At 41.7% G+C, this 22,876-nt stretch overlaps 1 protein-coding gene across 4 annotated transcripts in view; it reads right to left on the reverse strand.

Moving 5' to 3' along the window:
- LOC106748357 overlaps nucleotides 1–22,876 on the reverse strand; it is a 181,680-nt gene that overhangs the window by 116,788 nt on the left and 42,016 nt on the right. For all 4 annotated transcript variants that reach the window (XM_014626789.1, XM_014626788.1, XM_014626787.1 and 1 more), the window contains exons 18-20: nucleotides 21,981–22,144; nucleotides 19,483–19,684; nucleotides 14,218–14,609 (exon numbers count right to left, since the gene is read on the reverse strand). In XM_014626789.1, coding sequence (XP_014482275.1) covers nucleotides 14,218–14,609; nucleotides 19,483–19,684; nucleotides 21,981–22,144 — 758 coding nt within the window. The remainder of the gene's footprint in view (nucleotides 1–14,217; nucleotides 14,610–19,482; nucleotides 19,685–21,980; nucleotides 22,145–22,876) is intronic.

The raw sequence follows: 22,876 nt of genomic DNA on the forward strand, positions 1-22,876 counted from the left end.
CTGCAGCAGCCGGACGGAGCCGAACAGTGGCGCAGCCTTTAGCTCGGCCATGAATGACGACGCGCCGTGTTCCCGAGTTACCTCGCGGAGGCGGAGCCTCGGCCTACTCGCGCCCACGTGACACCTCCCGCCTCCATTCCCTCCTCGACCCTCTTCCTTCCCGGACTCCCTGCCGCACGGTCGCTTCACCCTCTCGCGACCACGTGCGCGCGCGCCCGACTTAGCGAGTACCGTCCTCTCTCTCTCTATCTCGTTTCCTCCCGGGCCTCCGCATCCCTCCGAGTTGCTATCACTGCGACGGCATCCCCCTTCCTAGAGAGAAACACCTCGCGGTGTGGTTGTTTTAATTTCATCTTTGTAATTCCGATATTTATGTAGGACGACACCGCTTGGAAAACGAGAGATCAGGGAACGAGTGACTTGTCGATCGCGTGTCGTTCATTCCGGCTGCCCTCCGGGGAGTCTTGAAGCAAGGGATTCGACGAGGAACTCGCCGAGGAGGTTGCGAAGCGGAAACAGCGAAGTGGAAAAATTAATATGCGATTCTCCCGCGCGGGATCGCGGGAACGCCCCTGTTGACCACGCGCGTCGCTAAGCCCGCGGCGGATCGACGTGGAGAGGACGCAAGCTCGTTTCGGCGTAACACTTGTTGAGCCAGTTCGCCCTCGCGGACGGCTAAACGCGTCGCCCTTGGTGGACGCGCTTCGTGACGGGGCGAGAGAACGATTATTCGCGCGCGCTGCGAGCGGACCCGGGACCTTCGTCCTTGCACGCCGGTCCGTGGGTTCCGTTTAGCGAGCCAATCGGATGCTTGATAGCGATAACATTATGTACTACTACGGGCTATAAGCGCGTGTAATCGCGTGTAATTCAAGGTCGATGCTGCGGCGGGCACAGGTGTTCTCGTATTTCAACATCGTCCGTCGACCACGCGTCTTCTGAACGCGGAGGCGCGTCTTCGACTCTCACTCGCGACCTCCTCGGACAAAGTCTAGGCAGACGGTGAGCGAGAAACCTGGACTGAAGACGATCTCTAAAGTAAACAAGGAATATTTACGCCGGCGAGAATGTCCCGTGACCTCATTGTGTATCTCCCGTGTATCCTCCACCTAATCGTCTTACCCTTTTGTCGAATCCTTCTGTTTGTAGGAAGGAGTGCGGTTAAAACAGATATCTCGGGCATGTAATTTTTGTATTGGCCTGGAGTTACATCTATTTAGATTTGATAATTATTCAGTTTAAGAGAGTCAGTTCCGATGGCTTCGAACTTGAGATATGTTGTCAAGGCTATTTGCCCTGAGTAACATTCCAAAGATTTTATCTACCGTTCATTGTTTACTAAAAAGTAAACAAAGAAAAGTAAAGAAGTTTCATAAATACAATATAGTTTTCTGATATTGTCCCAAACACATGATATTTATAAAATGCTTAAAAAAATGTAGATATTAAATATTTTGTAAGTATTCCATGTCCGGGAAAGTATCACTTAAACTAAAATCATGTTTTAGTTATTTATGAAAAATATTCTTCATAAATTTTATTGAATATTTATCATAATTTTTCTCATACCTGATTTTCCCGGGCATTTGAATATTTACAAGACGTTTAACATCTATATTTCTAAAATATTTTATAAATATTGTGTGCTGTCCGGAATACACTAAGGTATATTGAGAAATAAGCAGTACAGAAAGTTTATGAAGAACTGAAATGTATAAATAAAACAATATACATATATGCGTGTCTCTTGTAAAAACTAATCCAACTTGACTCTTTTGTTTCCTTGATACGTCAGTTTATCATAATGTGGCAAATCAGTTAAGTGGTGAATAAAATTTTCATATGGCTACTGGCTTTTTTAATACATTGTGTAGTATCGAAAACGTAACACTTCTGAAGGAAACAAAAGCATAAAATCAGGTTAGTTTTTACAAAGGAGAGGGGCGGCTTCCCGCGCATATGTGTTGTACTGTTTTACTCACACGCATCGGTTTTTCATAAATCTTCTACATTACTTATTTTTTTAATGCATACAGTTTATTTTTTTAATGCATACGGAAAACATCGTATTATTCATAAAACTCCTGTAATAATAATAATATAACCAGGGACTATACAATGACCGCGCGTTAAAATCGCGCAGGATTCTACGCGTCTCCGAGGTCGCGCACCCCCCTCCCCTCCCCGCGCTACTCCGGCGGAATTATTACTTCTAATCAGGGATTTGCCGCGCGAATGATAAATAAAAGCGACGCCTGTAGTAACGTACACATTAAATCAGCCAGAGTTACGTCAGCCCCTCGTATTGTAACCGGCCGGCTACCATAAAAAATTTAATCAAAATGCCCTCTTGGTAATTTACAGCTCGCCCAGCGCTCAACCCTTGCCGAGGTGACTCCGGTGGGCGGAGGAGGCGACCTCGCTTGCTTAAGTAAGCCAAGTTGAAGTAGAGGGTTGCACGACGATAGAGAGGAAACAACGAAAGTAAGAAGGGACGGCGGATAAACCCCGTAGGAGTCATAGAACGGCAGTACGATGCGGCCCATTTGCTCGTTCGAGGCACTTTTCCGTAAAAAATAATTCAGTCCTCGCTCGTTTGTCGCTCTCCGCTTGTCGGTAGGGCTCTTTTAGTCATGAAATGGCCGTTTCATCAATTCAAAGTTTACCGGCTGAAGCAGCGTTCAGTGTTGTCGAGCGATGCCGAGTTTCGTTGTGAAAAAAAAAAAAGAAGAAACGTGTATCGAAAAGTGTAATAATGATGAAATACGTAAGACGCATTATTCTCATCGAATTATGTAATTTTGTCCTGTTTATATTCCCCCGTGAGAAAGTATTTTCATATACGCTCTCGGAGATTATTATTCTCGTATATTTTCTCCTTGCGAATTATCGAATCATTATCCAAGAATGTCCTTCGTAATATCGACGCGCGATATTCCGCCCCATCTGTCGTCTATCGTATTTTCCGTATTTGCGATATTACTTCGAGCCGCGTGCATAAATAATCGAATCCACTGTATTTACGAGCGCACGACACGCTCGTTCGCACGGAGGGGCAATAATAATTTATTTACAGCCCCGGCTTATTGTTGTCGAAGGGCCGGCGTTATGCCATTAAGTAGATTCTCTTAAGCAGAAAAATTGTTCCGCGCTGGCCTACCTGTGGATACACACAGGTGTGAGTCGTAATAACATAGTGGGTGTGCCCTTTAACCTCTAATATCCCTACCTTCGTACTGACTTCACTGAGGCCGCCGCAAACGGACGTAGGAACACGGCAATCATCGTACCTCTGTATCAATTGCAGGCGCATTATTATTGCGGATATACTTGGCGCAGCGGCGTCGTCATCATCGAACTTTCGGCGCGGTACGCCGCAAATGGTAAAACCTTGTCAGGGGATTGCGCGACATGTATTATTTTCCAGTGCAAAAAGTGTTGTTCTCGGTCTTGTTGTTTGTTACGGACACGTTACGAATCTTCTGAAAATTCGCCGATACGCCGAATGGAACTTCGTGGGTGCGCGTGTGTATATACACAGAAAAAAAGAAGGTTTCTTTAGATTTAATATTTCTTTTTATTTGATTAAAATTTGTTTCATAAAAACAACATATACGAAATATTATTTGTTTTGGGTAAAAATGTCACTGCCTCAATTAAGAACTCTATTGTTTAACAGAAAGAACACTATCATTTGAAATAATATCTTCTAATAATATCTATTAAGGTGTATCTTTATATTAAATAAAAAATTTGTTCAAAATGAAAGATAATTTTCTTACGAAGAAATTGTTACATTTTACATATTTATTGTAACCAAGTGAAATAATATTATTTGCTTACAATAAATATGTAAAATGAAACAAATAATTTCTTTGTAAGAAAATTATCTTTCGTTTCAAACAAATTTTTTATGTAAGGTTAAGATACACATTCGTTGAAAAGTCTAACAATCGTACTTATTAATCGAAACATTTGTTTCTTTCGAGCATGCCAATGATGAAATTTGTTTAGGTGCAATAAAATGTATTAAATTCGACGAGATCCTTTTCTCAGTGTATGGGAAGAAAGGTGCGGTGGTTATACAAAGAAATGCACATGTCTGAACAAGAATCCAAAATTTATTCGGGATAAAATCTAAGGCGTGATATAATATTTTAAACCGTGAAAAATATTTGACGTCTGGCATTAATACCTCGTTAATTGTACAATGTCTCGTCGATATCGTAGATTGCGGTATAAATGCGACATTGATCCGCAATACTTGGCGGCAGACTGAGTTAAATTGATTTTGGCGATTACATGCAGATATATACGAGTGAACGAGTTGCGATACGAGTCATCTTCGCTTCAACGTAAACACGGACCGTGCCGAAACGAAAATGAGATCATCGAGACACCCGTGTCGCAAAGTAACTACACATTATTTATTACGCGTTCTATTCCGCGTAAGCAATACTCGGCAAATGCTGAAATCATTAAGTAAAATGTCTCCGTTAAGGAAGTTGAGAGAATCTGCAAGTAATTGAGAACGGTCGTTAAAAAATTGCTAAGACACCAGTGGGAGATTTCGGAAAGGAGAAATTATATTAGTCGTCAGCATTCAGAGATTAAGATCGTAAAGAGAAATGTAAATAACATTATAATTAATAGCATATGATAAATTGGTATCCGATACCATCGCTTCTATTTGAGCGTGAAACGCGATATTTAGATATCCTCGTCGGTCGTTTTTACCCTGTTTTCGCAATTACAGCTGAAAATTATCGCACGAATTATATCTTGCATTCGTGCTTCAAATAGAAGCGTTGTTACGTATATATATATATATATATATATATATATANTTTTTATTCGAATCACGAGCGCGACTGTTGATATGCGGACATTTCTCGCTTCTGTGCATAACCGCGCGGTATGGTAGTCACACTTTCATCACTGTGCTGTAAGATTCAGACATCACGTACTGAATTGTACCTACAACTCCGAAATATACAAATATATATATATATATATATATACAAATATATATATATATATACACACACATATATATATATATACTTCACCAGATATATTATTGCTAATTTAACTTCTTAGCGGCTCTCGAGAACATCGTTTCTCATCGAGAGAATTTTATATGATATACAACGACAATTTTCACCGTAATTTTATCAGTTCAATTGATCTCCGAAAATATTTCATATAAATGGTTGCAATGATATTTCACAAGATCGAAAATACCTCTCGCGAAATGCATTATTGTCGATTTCCAACAATGATTCGATGTGTAATCTCTCCCTAAGACAAACGATGATTCTCGAAGATACTGAATATCGTAATACATTGTTCGCACTTATCGAAGCGAATATTCTCTTTTAATTCTTTTTTTTCCTTTTTCTCTTTTTTTTTCTTTTAATAGAGCGTCACTATGACCGTGTACGGTTCACGGTTGCTCCTTTCGACAGTATAAAAAGACACATGCAAAGTATTATACCTAATGATAGATAGAGATGAATATATTCTGCGAAAAGAAATGATAAGCGTGATACGAACGTTACAATATTACCAAGTATTCCTTGAACAACCGCGTGTAGATAAAGTAACCATAAAGTAAGATACATAAGTAACATTTTGATTTCTCAGGTACTTTATACATATTTTTCATATTTTATGTAAGGCAGATAAAATCGTTTCGCGCGTTCTCGCGAGATGAGAACAGAATACATTTGAAACGCGTCACTTAAAATAGTTGTCGATATAATTTGAGAAACGTTGGAAATTGCTTAAATTTGTTGCGTCTTTATCAAGTTCTCTCTCTCTCTCTTTCTCACTAGGAATATTTCTAGGGATGTTTTCTAAAATTACTTTTTAAAAATGATGACTTCCACTTCGTCATTATCGTTCCTCGAAGATCTCAATAACATTTTAAGTCACGCGTCATGTAAAAAGCTCTTGTGCGATGCTCCAACAATTTGTAATACTATGATCGTACAAATGTAATACATGTGTGTGTGTATAAGTCTCCAAATCAGATCGCCACGCTTTTAAAGTAAGTGCAAAGTCACACTTCTTATTATCGAGTCCCATTACGATTCCTGTTAAGTCGGAGATTTTCGTTTCTTTGAAACCGGCTTGTTTTGCGATAACGGGACCACACGACTACGTTGTCGTAATATATTCAATCGAAAGATATACTCGACGCCAAATTATAAGGCGGTCGTTTATCTAACAGCGAGCAATTTTCAATAATCGCCGCTCCTCCCTACGACGAATCACAATACCGTAAGTACTTTCTTATCGGATAATTATAATCCAATAAATTTTCTTACGCTCGATAGTAATTCGTCCTTCGTACACACGTCTCAGGCTGGTGTTACGAATAAAAGAGAAATTAATACGTAAAACTCCCTCCGTGGATTTTATCCAAATTCAAAAGAAAAAAATCGAATAATGATCATCAATTAAAAAGTCTGCTATGTTTTCACCAATACATCAGTCGAAATTCGCAGGAAACATTGAAATTCGAGAAATACTGTTGTTCCAGTTAGGCCGTAGGAACCATCTTACTTTTACCAGCTGGTTTCTTTAGAACTTCAGTTTCGCAACGAACGAAATAAAAATTTTGCTCAACGCAGTCTCATTACGGTATAAGGAAATTACATCGAGTTATGGTTCTGACAAAAATCAAAGTCCATTGTAGCGAGAACGATAGTCAAGATCATGCGAAGCTTGATGTCGCGTCTCTACGTTTAAAGCCACGATCTGTTGGCTAAATTTACGTCACGTGCATGGATAATCAAAACATAATGAATACTCAAGGATCAATGTCCTTCTTCGCGTTCTTCTTCTACACTACCATCTCCTCTTTCTTTCTCTCTCTCCATTTATCTATCTATTCTCTCTTTCTCACAAGTACTTCGCAAATATACTCGTTATTCGAGATAGTCGCCGTTAATTGCGATTCATCGTGACGCGAGACAAGACGTACGAAAGTGTAGCTTTCTCTCGTTTCATCTTATTAACTTCGGTCTCCCGAGAGGGGCGATATACTTTTAGACAAAGTATATACGAGGCTTCCCCTACGATGCGATCTAAAATGCGTCGAAGTCTAAAGAACATATTCGGCTGACGCGTATAAATTCCTTCGTCGAAGAGATATCGATGCCGAATAGTAGTATTCTCTCTATCTAATGCAATTCACCTCTCTTTCTCTACCTCCTTCCTTCTTTCTCCGCTCAAGTATCGGATCAAGTCCAAGCAGGATCGAGCGTAATCGCTGTGAACATCCTTTCACTCCTCCAGGCAGTTGTAACAAAACTCTGCCTGACAACAATATTTGCTATTCGTAGCACATAGTACTTACGTAAAAACAAAAAAGAAAAAAAATAATAAACTGTTCGCGACACCTCACCGCATTATAGACAATATAAAACAAAAATTCACAAAACATCTGGAAAGTAAAGTAACGGTAATTTGACACTGTGTTTATGATTCTGTCCCCTCAAAGGAAAAGATGACGCAAGTCGTTACGGGGTGTACTATCCTTTCCTCCCGCGTGTGCTATTTCATTTTGAACCATAAGACACATCATCATCCCACCGTTACCGTTATGTAGTTTACAGTTATTCTATGTATGTACACGGTGTTTTTGCATACGCTATATTTCTACACAGTCCGCATAAATGTCAGATGGACTTACCGATGATACTGTCTCCCTCATGAGGAGCTTAGAAGATCTGCACAAGCATGGATCGGAATCATTAAGCTAAGACGCAGTGCGCTTACACGGTAAGCATCCGCAAATCGTAAGCTTTTCGATAATTGGCCATAAGGCGTTTCTCATTGTCTCACATTACACAATTCAAAGAATGGCCGTCACCATCGGTATTCACCACCATTCTCACCATTTACCTCGTATATTCTCCTTTTCTCTCTTAAAAACTCTGTACAAAATAGATCTCAGCAAATTATAACATTTTCATATTTCTATCAAAAAATTGATTTTTTTTCTCTCAAAAAAATAACTTTAGACTCTCTCTCTCTCCTCTCTCTCTCTCTCTTACAGCACACAAATCGCTTACTATCTCTTTAAGTATATTTACATTAGCTACCATTTCATTTCTAATTCAAGTATCTTCGAATATCAAAGACACGTCTAAGAGGGGGATGGGAGATGGATAAATAGATTTTTTACAATTAAAAATTCTTGTTACCCGCTTTGACGCCGATCGTTCGTCGATCTTGAACGATGCGCGTGTATCTTCCTCACGTTTTCAAGGATCGCACATGAGCAAAGGACTGTTAAAACGTGTATCGCTATCTAAAAATTTTTTTTATCAAAACAAGATGTATGAATGTATTCCTTGATCATATACGTGACGTGTTAAGTAAATACGGTCAATAGCATGCGCATATTGTTATCGATGCCAGAGCGAGACAGAAAAATAAAACAAAGGAGGGCAGAATATTCTCAGGAATGACGTAAACGCATGCAATACAGCTGTAACTATACATGTACACGCATGCATCTAAAATTATTTTTATATGCAAAGTTATATTTATCGCTCACAGCGCATCATCAACAGCTGCCACTTTGCAACTCTACTATCTTCGATAAGTCCCTCCCAAGTTTCTTTAGAATTTACACTCGTGCGTGCTCTTCTACGATGCAGCGCCATCTTATACGATTTCATTGGAATATTAATGAAGATTTTTACAATACACAAAAGCGTGGTCAATTTTAAAATGCGAAGCGAGCACACTTCATGCCGATTTCAACATAACGTGCTGGTAAGTTTCGTTGTCATTGAATTCGGCGTTTCTATTTCTTTCTGCATTTTTTCTTTTCTTATCCATAGCTGGTACACCGATTATCATGCACGTGTCTAACGGAGAAGAATTTCGGTACGAATTTTGTTTAGGGGAAAACAGCATCTAATGTAATCATTTCTCAAAACGTAAACTGCCCGATGCAGAATTTAGTGTGATTTACTCGCGATGTGTAAGAAAAACGTTTCTAAGAAGAAATAAATATTCGTTGTTTCATTGAGAGAACAAAAAATCATGCTAATATCGCTATACATATATATTAGAAGCTGCATTGCGCGGGAGGATACTTGGAATAAACAAGAAGATTTACGATACGGATTCCAAGTACGATTTCCCGGCGAAATTCGATTCGTAAACGGATTCCCGCTCATCAAGAGCATAAAGAATCAATTTTTTTTGTTGTTTTCATCGGTCTCGTCTCCTTCTTAAGGAGAACTGAACATTATCCCTCGAACGACACTGTATAATAAGTAAAATATATAATATACGATGTCTCTCTTTTTTCTCTCCCCACACACACACACACACACACATATGTATATAAATAAATATCTATACTCAACAATAACATAAGTTGCTGATTCGCGCAATTCAAGACGACGGGAAATAACCGCCAAATTCACATTATTGCGATCCGCTTATGTCTCGTTCTCGCATGACGATATCGAAGTATCCTCGAAGCGCGAGCAAATTAAAATAAGTTTTCTGTAATCGCAACGTCCGAGATTCATAGCCAGACTATCTCTTTCTGTAAATTTTATCGAATCAAATTCAGAGTGCGAATCGCTCCGGTGATGATTCAGAGTACGTAATTTCTTCACAGTAATTCATTCCTTCGTAATATTACGTGTTAGATCAATTATCTCCAATAATCGCAATTTTTCAAAAGGACTCCGCAAAATCTTTATGGAAAATAGCTTTCGGCTAAATTTTCTGAAACTGTGCTATATGATAGTTCTTGGTATGTAGATCAAAAGTGTTAATGAGCGCAAAGTCTGAAAAATTATTTATTTTTATTAAATTAATTATAGTTTTTGAATTATAGCCGGTCAAAATTGACGTTTTTGTGCATTTTTTTCAGCGATATTCTGCAATAACTGACGCCACCCAAGGTTAAATCAGTAAACAGATCTTTGTCAACTTTACAACTTTTGTTTGAAATATTTTTCTATAAATTATTTCTATACTTATATTTTTCGAAATCTATTCAGGGACCAGAAATATTCCCGAACTTTTTGAACACCTTGCATATTTGTATATACATGTAATTGTAACAAATATATAAATATGTACGTGTGTGAATGTAGGAAAATATATACGCAGGCTCCTATTCCACTTGATATAATCAGCACTGCAGCTTAATAAAAACGGCTGTAACTCCAAAACTATAATTTTTCAGACTTCGCGCCCACCGATACTTCTCACCTACATATCAAGAACCACCATATAGCACAGTTTCAGAAAATTTAACCGAAAACCATTTTCCATAAGGATTCCGCGAGGTCCTTCGGTCGTCGATTTCTATATATAATCTGTTACATTATAATTTTAGTAGCAATAAAAAATAAGGGATTGTCGGGGAAATTTGAAACCTGACACGATTAATAATGGAAAAAAAAATACTAAAACAAGGACATACATAAAGGCAGTGATGGAAAAGGATCAGTCGTTTTTCTTACGTGCATGTGCTTCCCTTCCCACGTGTGTGATTCGCCGGATTCGGGCATTCGAGATTATCCTAATAATACTTCGATAACGCTCGCTACAGATTCGCGGACGATTTTCACACGCCGTATCGAGCTCGGCCGCTAATACAAACCGGCGATACCGCGTGCGTAGAAAAAGAGACAACAGATATCATCGTCTGTTTGCGTCTATAAAAAAAAAAAAACCCCCCGCTAATAAAATTCGGCATCACCTCTTCTCAAGTTGCGTGCACCTGACGATCACAACTGCTCAAAGTGGCGGCGGTCTGTCGACTCTATACTGTATTTTCAGCGGGAACCACCGGTAGAGCGTATTGGTGTTCTCACAGCAGTCCGGCTTGAAGAGGTAAACGACGCAGAAGAGCGCGACCAGTGCGAGCTGGAAGGGCAGTGTCACCTTGAGGATGCGCGAGACCCAGCTGTGAGGCGTCAACTCGCTACGGAAGTCGCTGTCCTTCGAGAAGTTGGCGCCGCTATTCTTCGTGGTCCGCGTCGATTCCGCGGTGTCGCTCTTCGACATGCTCGTGTCGCGATCGGACGCTTTCTTGCGTTTGCTAGAAAATATGAAGCAGAAAAAACACGTTTGGGTGGCCGAAGCGATCCCGACCGTACAAGGCGCGTTCAACACGTCACGGTATTCTTTTCCGTTTGTCCCACAAAGAGATCCGTTTAAAAGGGTGGAGTCGATATCGCGCGATTTATGTTGCAATGGTACACAGTAAAATTTTTGCTAAATTTAAACGCATCTCGTATGTCCCAAACGATCCACACAAATTTTTGCGCCCACTTAACACACCGTGAATCTGTTGAAAAGTGACACAAATATCACGTCGAAGTTAACGTAAAATTAATATTCATAATATGTTGATCGACACCAAAAATATATGTAAACGTAAATATAATAAAATAAATAAAATAAATATAATAAAATATAATAAATATAAATAAAATAAATATAAATAAAATAAATATAATAAAAATACATATAACTATAAAGTGTGTTATATTAACATATTTTATAGTCATATTTATATATATTTTTAGTATCGACTAACATATTATGAATATCAACTTTATGTTAATTTCAACGTAATATATGTTACTTTTACACATGTTGAGTATCGACACAACACAAAATATTGAGACAACATAAACACGACATGTCAAATTAACAGGCAGACGTAAAATATTTAACACCAAAATTTTAACAAAGGCCGATTTTAACACGAGTACAAAATATTTTTCACTGTGTACTTTTGCATTTTAGAGATTTCTTTGAATCGTTCATACTTCGATCATACTGTAACACGTGACACAACTTACTTTATTGCGCTTCTACGCTTTCCTCCGAAATTTCCTACGCTTCTCATAAATTCTCCTCATTCTTCTCACGAGAATCTTGAATCGTGACTCGCAATGTTTCCGTTCTGGTTTTGCTTGATAATCCGTTGGCTCGCTAAGCCAGATATATACACTCGATCGTTTAGCAGGAGAAACTTGAACGAGTTCGCAACTGCGAAAATTAATTTATGCCGTCCCACGGGTCATGATAATACGAGTAAACCAGTAATAGCAAAGTTCGCCGGGAAAATCAATTTGGAGATGCATACACATAATTCGGAGGTAGCGAAATTGGGCTTGCAATTACAGCGGCTGCCCCGCTTGCTGCTCCATTAGCGTTACATAAGCGCGCGGCCGCAAGTAGTTTATTCAAGTTTTCCGCGAACATTCGCTTTCGCTCGGTTCCCGCTTTAATTCGCAAGTCCGGGGCGAGAGGAAAGGCTTAAAAAATGTCCCTTGTTGTCGTTAAAGCGCGACTTGCGCTTTACGATGTGCGGCGCGAGATGAAAAAAGAAGAAACACCGCGAGAGACGGAAAGCCGTCGATCGAGGAAAATGGCACTGGGTTTTTATACGACTCTTTTTACGACTCGACGTGGCAGATGCTTCGCGCACGCGAAAAACTAAACCTATTATCGCCGCCACCGAGCGGTGATTGAACGCGGCCATAAAGGCGTCCTTAAAACAAAGTTAAATAAGGTACGCCGGTGATAATTGGAATCTCGAGTAATTCGCGAACAACCACGTAAGACCGTGTTGTCTCGTTTGTTAAACGAGAGGAAAAACAAAATGAAAGGAGCTTTGCCGTTATTACGGGATTACGGCTGCGTGTGAATGTGAGTGACAACGTATCGCTTTCAAATCACCAGCGAGGAAGGATTCGTTAACGAGGAAGGCATCATCGTTCACTCAATCGCCGCTAATAACGGCTATGATGCGATGTACGTTTTCCCCGGCATGAAGAAAATAACGAGAATCCGAAGCGACGTTGTGAAAAAGCGGAAAGGAAAAGCATCCGTCTTTTAAGAAGAACTGTAATTCACGTTATCGTTCGGATATATCTTCTCTTTTTTTTTCCAACTTTCCGGACTGGCATCGCCGTTGGAAAGAGGCAATGGGTGCAGTCGCCGCACTCGTGTTCTCGGCCGAGTTCTTATATTCAAATGAGCAGCCGCCTTTTGCCCGGCCGCTATGGACCAACGACCTCTCCTCGTGTCTCCACATCTAAATAGTCGCCTTCATTCTTTACTTCCCATTTTGACGTTATGCAAATGGAATAATATGCGTGTGCGTGTGTGTGTATGTGTGTGAGGAGAACGGTTCTTAATACAGCGAACCGAGTCTCGTTTTCGAGTATTCGAGAAATTTTTGGCGGGCGTTCGCTTATTTATCTGGTTCAATTATTCAACTCGATTTCATTATCATTTTGCCCGAGACGGACGTCATCGCGATTATTCGCAATGTATCGGTTTAGCCGACCGGGAGTTCTCAATTATTTCACGTTTCCTGGACGCGATTCTCGTACAGAAGACTCCATTAACGCCGTTTCATTTCTTAGATACAGTGACACCGGAAATCCCCGATTAGATCATGATTTCTAAATATTTGTGTATCGTGACTGTTGCTGCTTTGGAGCATCGCTGCCAGTTCACAGAATAATCGAGTCATGCTGCACGAATATTCAGAAGTGATGCGCCTAATTGGGAGAATTTCCGATGTCACTGGCGCTTACACGGAGAAAATATTGTAGTAAAAATCGCCACAAAATGTTGTAACGTTGAACCGCATCGGGATTATAACTGAAATTACGATGCCCGTTGTGATTTTTAACGATGTGTTTCATTGTACACATCACGAAAAATTATAACACACATAATAAAATTTCAGTCGTAATTCCGGTGCGATCCAGAAAAATTTGTGGTAATTTCTACTGCAGTGTTTCCCCCGTGCAGAGAATAGAATAACATTAACGAAGTCTGTCTTCCGTACCTTCGAACGCACGGAGATTTTGCTAGAACAGCAAATGTTTGTCAACATAGCGATAGCAAAAAAAGAATTCGTTTAGACAGCGAGGAGAAGCAGCAAAAGTTCAGACAGCAGAAAAATTTGTCCAAAGTATTAATTATCCATATAGCCAGCAAACAGCGATTAATACTCTTAAAAAATCTTTCCGCCGTTCAAAAAAATTTCTTGTCTTCATATCGACAAACATTTGCTGTTCTAAAAAAATCTGTCTCCTCCGTGCGAGACCAAGCGAGAGAAGTGCGATACGGTAGGTAGTAGCGCCGAAATTCGGAGGCTCGACGAGAGAAATGGACGATGACAATTTCGGTACTCACTCAGCGAAGTGATGAACTTGGCTGGCCGTTCGCTTGGCGGCACGCGCGTCGACGCTCGCCGTTGTGGTCGTACGCATGACGAGCTCCTGACACTGCTTCTGCAGATCGCGAAGCTCGCCCTTGGCACCCTCGATCCTCTCGTTCAGCTCGATCAGGTCTGTGCAGGTGATGTCCGGTGCCAATTGTTTCTGCAGGCTCTTCGTCAGTAGCTCAAGAGCGACCAGCCTGCGTTCCCGTTCGCTCAATTCCTGCTCGCTTCCGCTGTCGGAGATCCCGCTGTCGGAGAGAGACCCACCCTCCTGCGTAAGATTACTCGTGGACGCGTCGGCAAATTTCAAGAGAGACCCGCAGTGCATCTCCTCGGTCGTCGCGTCGTTCAACATCATGTTGCTCTGGAGAAACACAATCACCGTTGCCGGCGGTTTAGCGATCGTTAACCCGGGAATAGTATCACCTTATTTTTTTTCTAACGTAAACGATCACCTGGGATCGTTTTGTACCCCAACATGTCTTTACGGGCTTATATATGAATAAGACGGGTCACGGTCTATTCTTGTTGCACAAGTTAGGCCTTTAAATATCCAAATGAAAGGTGCATATTGGATCCCGATCGGTAAAAAAAAAATCCACTGCGACGCGAGCTTCATTTTCTGACCGCTGGGGTATGACTCCAGGTGACTATTCCCGGGTCAATCGCCGAATGCGACGTCGAATCTGGCGCGACGATAACGCTCTCGTTATTTTTCTATACGGGGAGCGAATTATTAGCTCGTTATTTATTTACGGTAACTTAATCGCAAGGGTGGACACGTAGCTTCTCATCGCGATGCGCGATGCTGTCGATCGGCAGAGGCTGCCGATTAAGGAGAAGAAAAAGGACGAAAGGAGAAAAAAATCTCGGGGAAAATTACGGCGAAACGACGGCGCGCGCGCGACGGATCGCGACGAGATCGACCTGCGATAAGTGCGGGTATACCCGGGAGGACACCCGATATGGAATATTGTATAATCCACTCCTGCGCATCACCGGAGGGCATCGGAAAGCGTATAAGACGATTATATAGAGTACGGAGGGGGAAGGCGAAGGGACGAGGGTGGTGGTAGGTGTAAGGTAAAAGAGAAGCGAGAGAGAGAGAGAGAGAGGAAGGCGGGGAGGATGTTCGATGCCGAATTGATCGTCCCGTGATACGTCAACGAGCGTTTCGGCAGATTTGCATACGATTTTCGAGATAACTGTCGCGAATGTATACAAGTCCTGCCACATGATCGATATAACCCCCCCCCCCCATCTGATGCATACATATAGATATGGATATATCGCGCGGAGCAAATCAATATATTTTCAAAGAAAGAAATATAACGCGTCTCCACGGATCGCAGATACACGTTTGCACTGTGGTAGCCGCGAATAGTATGGCGCGAATACCGGCGAGAATGCCAGTGGTAGTGGTCGACAGTAGTAGACAGACAGTCGAGTAGGGAAGGGTGGCTGCGTGGAAGAAAGGGTAGGTTTAGGCTGTTTGCAACGGTGGAGACGGAGGGAACGAGCCTCCGGTAATGAAAAGCGCGATCCGCATACCAAGTAGCAACCTTCAACCTAACCTATATATATATATATATATATATATATATATATATATATGCGATGTGTGTGTGTGTGTGTGTGTGTGTGTGTGTGTGTGTGTGTGTGTGAGTATACTCCGGTATAACGGATAGTAGGTACGAAGTGAGTCGAGACGGAATCCACGCCGCCAGAAAGGCCAATCGCGCGAAAGAAAACTGCGAGGAGCTCCTTATTTCCGGTTACATTGGCGAAACACACACACACACACACACACAGAATTTAACGGAACACATAGAGATATATACACAATACAACGTAAAATATCTCATATCGCGCGAGAAGGCAGGATGAAAAAAATCGATTCGCTTATTCGCCGACACGGGATCTTCGGAGGAAAAGAAATGGAGAGAGAGAGAGAGAGAGAGAGAGAGAGAGAGAGAGAGAGAAAAAAACTGGGAAAGAGCGGAATATCGCTCCACGAGATGATTTACGCACGTGTACGCAGGTATGGTCAGCGGAAGTGAGAGAAGAGAACTCGCAGGTGACCCACGTGGTGATGCGCATCTCGAGGAATGCAATATTTATTGTATATTATTAACACACAGAGCCGCGCGAATCGAATGCGCAATTAATGAACCCGCCGGTCGACCACTAGCGGTCGCGCACGTAGCAAAACGGAATTTTCGAGGCGACACGAATTACACAACCAGACACCCACCGCCGTTGATATTAAATTTGTATTTTTACGCTGATTCCACGGGCCATTCCCGTACGTGACGCGAAAGGAAATCGTTCGGGCGATTAACGATCGGAGTTCCCTAGGGAGCCGCTGGCTCTGAGATGGCCAACACCCTCGGTAGCAACTCGGACTCGCTGTATCCCGGCCAAAACTTATCTATCCTTCTCTCTCTCTCTCTCTCTCTCTCTCTCTCTCTCTCGATCCACTCTCTACAGCGCAGCCAGTACACATCGGTTGATATTTTATTTACTACCTATCAAAACTTATGGATTTTTCACGGCTGGAGAAACTAAACGAGCGTGTCCGTCGATCGTCGATTCGGATTCGTCGTGCGCCCTTCTTCGTCGATTGCGATTTGAGGCGATGTGAAAAATGTGGCGTCCCGCGCAACTACACTACAACTAGGAATGCACATAGCGTGTATGAAAGCGAGTAATTTCGCGAAACCAAAGAACACCCTGCCAGTTTTGTAAATAAACTCTTTATGACCGCGCGTGCGCGAGAAGATTGTCACCGTCGAGAAAAAAAAAAATAAAGGGAGAGCGGGAAATAAAAAAAATTGCAGTGTTACATGAGAAAGAAGAATGTAATGTCGAGTGCTTTATCGTAGCCTTCCCTCTTCTTCGGCTCTCCGAAATAAGAGTGAGCGGAAAGGAGGAGGGAGAGGAGAGAGAGGACTGTCGCGAGGGGAGACTGGAAGGGGCGAGCGAGAGAGGAAGAGGGAGAAAAAAGAGAAGCGTAATGTCAAGTGCATGAAATTATTCCCTCGAGTGCTGTAGATCGACAAGACTAAGAACTTTTCGGATTATACCGCCTTGACGGGAGTTTGAATACGTTAAAATATAGACGCGATACACACGGAAAGAGGAGAAACGGGACGAAAAGGAGAAAGGCTCCTATTATTGGAGAAAAAGAGAGAGAGAAAGAGAGAGAGAGAGTATTGTGTCGCGGGTCGTACGTCTTCTTGACAGGCGAAATGAGCGCGGGGACAATTGGAAATTTTTAGAGAGCACCTACACAGCCGATACGCTACGCGCGACACATCGAGCGTGGCGCGAGTTGCAACCTCTTAAAAATCTATTCTCAACGTATACAATAATGTATAGTCGTTGGCCATATTATTAGACGTATTTTAATTCTTTAATAGAATACGGGTTAGGAGGAGAAGAAAAGCTACTAATTTTATGTTTGCTCGATTAGAAGAAATTTCGGTGTCAAACAGCGCTTAAAATAAAATAAAATTTCAATCAACACTTACTCAAAACTCACTGTTCTCGTTATTATCAACAACGCGACGCAAGCGCGGGTTCATACTCGTTCTCTTGAGGTCATCGTAACAGCCAAGTGAAACGACGTCATAAAAAATACATTTTATAGAACAATAGCTCCTTAACATGATTCGATCGATGGATGAGTCGTATTATAAAGCTGATCCTCGGAAGTCAGTGGATTGTAAAACATTAAGGCGCGTCTAATAATATGGACAGGGATTGTATATGCGACATCTCGCGCACCAGCGATTAACGCGAGGCAAGGAAATTAATACCTACAATTATTCAGCAGAATTATTGCCACTTTTATCACGAATCACGGCTCATTTCTCGCAATTATCGCACACGTAATCGTCATGACGTTTCATCACGTTTCATTCCAGCGCCTTACGTGGCGCAAGCTTTCCTCAACCTCTAAATGTTTACCGGAAAGTGTGCGAATCTCCGCCGCAGGACGATATACGTCTTCACGACAGGCTAAACGAGCGAGTCAATCGAGAATCGTGGTCGCAGGCCCGCCCGTTCGCTGCACCTTCGATTACTCACCTTACGTCCATAAAGCAAAGAACCGACGTAAAACGGGGCTCGCCGAGAGATTTACTTTATATGCAAATTAAAGACGGATATATGGTGGAAATAGGGGGATGTGATGGCGTTTAACGGAGACGCGATATCGACAAGTATCATCTGTCAAACGTACCCTCCGACCCCTGGCCCCTTCTTCTCCTTCGAGTAACCTCCGCGCGTGTTCGGGCTAGTCGAAGATTTATCTCCCGACGTGCGCCATATGTGACGCACGTATACACGACTTTTACGTATTGCACGCAACGCCCAACTCCCAATTATTCCCATCTTCTTAATTGTCTTACGATACGATGGCAGTTACGTTACGGAATTATATCATTTAACGAGAGAAATTAAGAAATTAACTCGATAAGAATGGTGTAAAATGAATCAATTGTACTTTACACGTTGATTTTAAAATGTAAAATATCGATCGACATGAAACAACGGGCCAGATGTGTCTAAAGGAGATTCGACCGCCGTATTACTTAACAACGTGCCGGTCGGAGAAAGAGATCGATACGATATCTGCGGCAAATCTGTCCCGTGCAATCCGAGGAACGCAATTTGCGAGCCGATTTAGCGTGACGTATTGGAAACGGGATGTACAATCCGCATTATAATCTCGCTTTCCTTTAGGTAAGTTACATCCCCGAGACCTACGACTCGCCCAATCTATGCGGGGAAATGGTTTTATGCACACAAGCGATACCTCTGGGAACCGTTATCCCCGTCCACCGGCGCTGAATAATTGCTAACAGCCATCTAACCGATTGAAAATCAAGGATACGATGGGGATATGCCTGACAAACAGCTCGGGAAAGATTTCGTAGTTTCTCCTCGAACCTCCCGTTCTAAACAAATGCCGTAACCCACGAATATGTGATAAAATGGAAACACGTTGACAAATTTACTCTCTCTCTCTCTCTCTCTCTCTCTCTCTCTCTCTCTCTCTCTCTCTCTCTCAATTAAAATAAATTCCAAATTAAAGAATTACGAAAAATGCTATACACATTTAAAAATAATTACAACAACATACAATATCTACCGTTTACTATTATTATTACTAATTATAAATGTTATTACTACAGTCGAGCAAAGATCGAATAAAATCAAAAGAATAGTACCTGACAATTGGTGTTTTGTTTATTGGACAGAAGCCAGGCAACGTGACGGACGGAAGAGGCAACCTCCGAGGTGGCGCCCGCTTGCAGGTCTGCGTCTAGGACCGCCAATGTGTCTTTGTCCCTCTGCAGAGTGGACTGGAATTCCGCCCAGCGTGTGCTGTATTGCTGTACGGCTTGCAAAGAGCACAGCCGCTGGTTATATCTGGAAAAGAAAGGCGTGGATGCACGCGCTTGTAATAAAGATACTGCGTATTACTCGAAAAAAATTATTGTCCGAACGATTTTACGATGATGACAATCTTCGGAATGAGAAGCTCTCTTTTTCATTACTATACACGATGCAAAATTAACATGGAAAATACGATACGGTTGTGTACGATGCTTCACTTCGGTACGTGTCGACGACAGTGAGATTTTTTATTAAGTTTATTTCGTATGAATTATTCATCATATCTCAAAAGGGTGAATGAAAAGAAGGCGGAGAATTTTCGGACGGAAAAATCATGCGAGTCAATACAATAAAAAAACGCAGAAAGACGGTAAAGCCGTTGGGCAAACATTAAGACGTCGAATTATTAGCAGGCCTTCCCTTCGGCACTATCGGCAAATAAAAACACTTTATTCGAGGTCAATCTGAACGCCTCCTCCCCCCCAGCGAATATACGAATGAATCGAGGAAAGCTCCCCCCCTCCCATTGGCGTATCTGTCGGAAAGCTAAGAAGAGTTGACGTATATCGTACGCGTGCAGTGTTTATAATGTTAATAATCAAACACTAACGCGACGACTTTTCGCGTATACACGTATAAATCGCCGGCTAACCACGCGAATAGAAAAGTCAAAAAGCTCGAGAGCTATTTTTTGCTAAAATCATCCCCCATCAAGAATAGAAGTGTCTCTCCGTACTAAGCGGAGGGATAGGATTGACCTCTGCAAAACCCCAATGGGTCAGCGGTAAACCCCTTTGAATGGTCTAAACCCCCATCAAAAAGGGGGATCGAGTGCTCATATGGAAATTAAAAGGGGATTGTGATGATCGCGCTAACTATTCGTTGCTCACCCGGAGAAAAGTATCGCCGGAGAACTTGCGTGATTCGTATGTTATCTATCGTTTGTAACAATAGATCGCTTGAAACAAATTATGAAGAGCTGCGCGGGCTGTGTACAAAACTTCTCGGTAATAAATCGATTTTAACATTAAATATATCAGCGGAAATGCGGAAATGATAAATTTGTAAATTGAAATTGTACTACGCAATTGTATAAAATTTCACACACAAGAGGAGATTTCGCGTCTTACAGTTTCACGTTGGCAAAACATGATCGCGCAACGTGCCCTGAGAAAAATTAAAACAAATTGAAACAGAGTCGGAATTAAATTGCAGCATTCAATCACGCGCGAACGTTGCGGGGAATATCGATAAAATTAAGGCAGGAATTTACGAGTGAGAGATATCGACGATATTGTGCCGCACATTGACCCTTCCGAATCTCGATTCGTCGTCTTTCTGTCCGAGCTGTCACTCGAAAGAGGTCCATGATTAAACGCCGATCTCCGCTAAAGCTAGTAATCCCGCGACATCCCGGTCAAAATCCCAACGAGAAGAGCCCTCACTGGCGGTACCAATGCCGCTCTCTCGGTTTTCGTTGTTTGCTTTGGTGGCTTCATTACCTCTCAAAATATTTGCCTAACGTCACACACGCGTCGACCGGCAAACGGCCAGTCGATGATCCAGTACCAATCATTCTATTCTGTACGGGACGAGCCCCGGTTGAGCCCCGTGGTCAAGATATTCTCCAAATTAATCAAGAGTACTATGAAACCGTCAACATGAAAGGATTCCCTCTAAAATCTCCAGCGGAACTATTAAGAAAATTTACATTCACGGGAGGTGTTTCTAATTATGATTATTCAGAAATAATTGCGCACAAAGAAAAAGACTTTTTCAAACTGGATAAATTTCATAGCATCCAAACAAATTTCATCATTGGCACGCTCAGAAACTAATGTTTCGATTAATAAGCACGATTGTTAGACTTTTCGACGAATACGTATCTTTATCTTGAATAAAAGGTTCGTTTGAAACTAAAGATAATTTTCTTACAAAGAAACTATTCGTCTCATTTCACACACTTATCGCAACCAAATAATATTTTATTCGGTTAAAAGATATCATTTCAAATAACAGCGTTCCTTCTGTTAAATAATAGAGCTTTCTTGAATGAGACAGTAAAATTTTCACTCGGACGAATCATATTTCGTACACGTTGTTTCTATAAAACCAATTTTAGTCAAATAAATAGAAACGCTAAATCTAAAGAAACCTTTTTCTCTGTGCGGGATAAAATGCGGGGAAAAAGTTCCTTGCGAAACGTCGAGGAATTTTCTTTCCTCAAAACCGAGATGTCAACGAGAAAGAACAGAGTATCGTGCTGTATCGATGAACGGATCGCGAGGTAATTTGAGAAATAAACGCTACAACTGATCTACACACTCACTTTTGGAAGGTGTCGTCGCATATCTTACGAAGATCCTCCAAGCCGTCCTTAAGGGCTGTGTAGATCAATGGCGCAGAGGCACTGAGATCGGCGATCAGTGGCTTCGCGGAGGTTTCCAACGCGAGCATCGCCGCCTTGCGGTCTTTCAGAACAGTCAGCTCGGCCTGCAACATAAAATATACATTCTTAGTGGCTGGCTCGGTTGCCTAACTCAAACGAATTGCCTGCGGTGCAAGGGCAAACGCGCAAGGGGTCGCCCGAGGGTGAAGGTGATGTATAAAGTGGCCACAGTAGTAGACTAAGAATCCGGATACACGTGGGGGTCTAAGCGAGTTTTATCGCGTGTCCGCCGCGTGTTTCGAGCTTTCCTTCATCTAAGCCGACCGACCGACCGACAATGTCGCATTCGGTGAGACTAGATCGCTGTCTTCGGTTTCGTCGAGAACAGTCCCTGGCTATATTATTAGACGCACCTTAATTTTTTTACATTTCACTGACTCCCGAGAACCAGCTTTATAATACGGCTCGTCTATCGATCGAGTTATGTTAAGGGACCATTATTCTATAAAAGGTACTTTTTATGACGTCATCTCACTCGGCTGTTAATTGAAATTCAGTTTTATTTTTGTTTATTTGCAACTTGAAACTTCAAATTCCTCGCTTACCGGCGGAAAAATAAATTTCTGCGTAAAAAATATTAATATCGGATAATATAATTTACAAAGATTGTGAGGGGAAACAAGGTGATTTGACAGTTCAGAAGGTTGCGTAGGTAAAAGCGCTATTCGACGCCGAAGATTATTCTGGTCCAGTGAAAAATAAAATTAGTAGCTTTTCTCCTCCTCCTAACCTGTATTCTATTAAAGAATCAAGTTACGTCTAATAACATAGCCAGG

The sequence above is a fragment of the Dinoponera quadriceps genome, unplaced genomic scaffold (genome assembly GCF_001313825.1).
Source record: "Dinoponera quadriceps isolate SergipeBrazil2010 unplaced genomic scaffold, ASM131382v1 scaffold2512, whole genome shotgun sequence".
Classification (NCBI taxonomy): domain Eukaryota; kingdom Metazoa; phylum Arthropoda; class Insecta; order Hymenoptera; family Formicidae; genus Dinoponera; species Dinoponera quadriceps.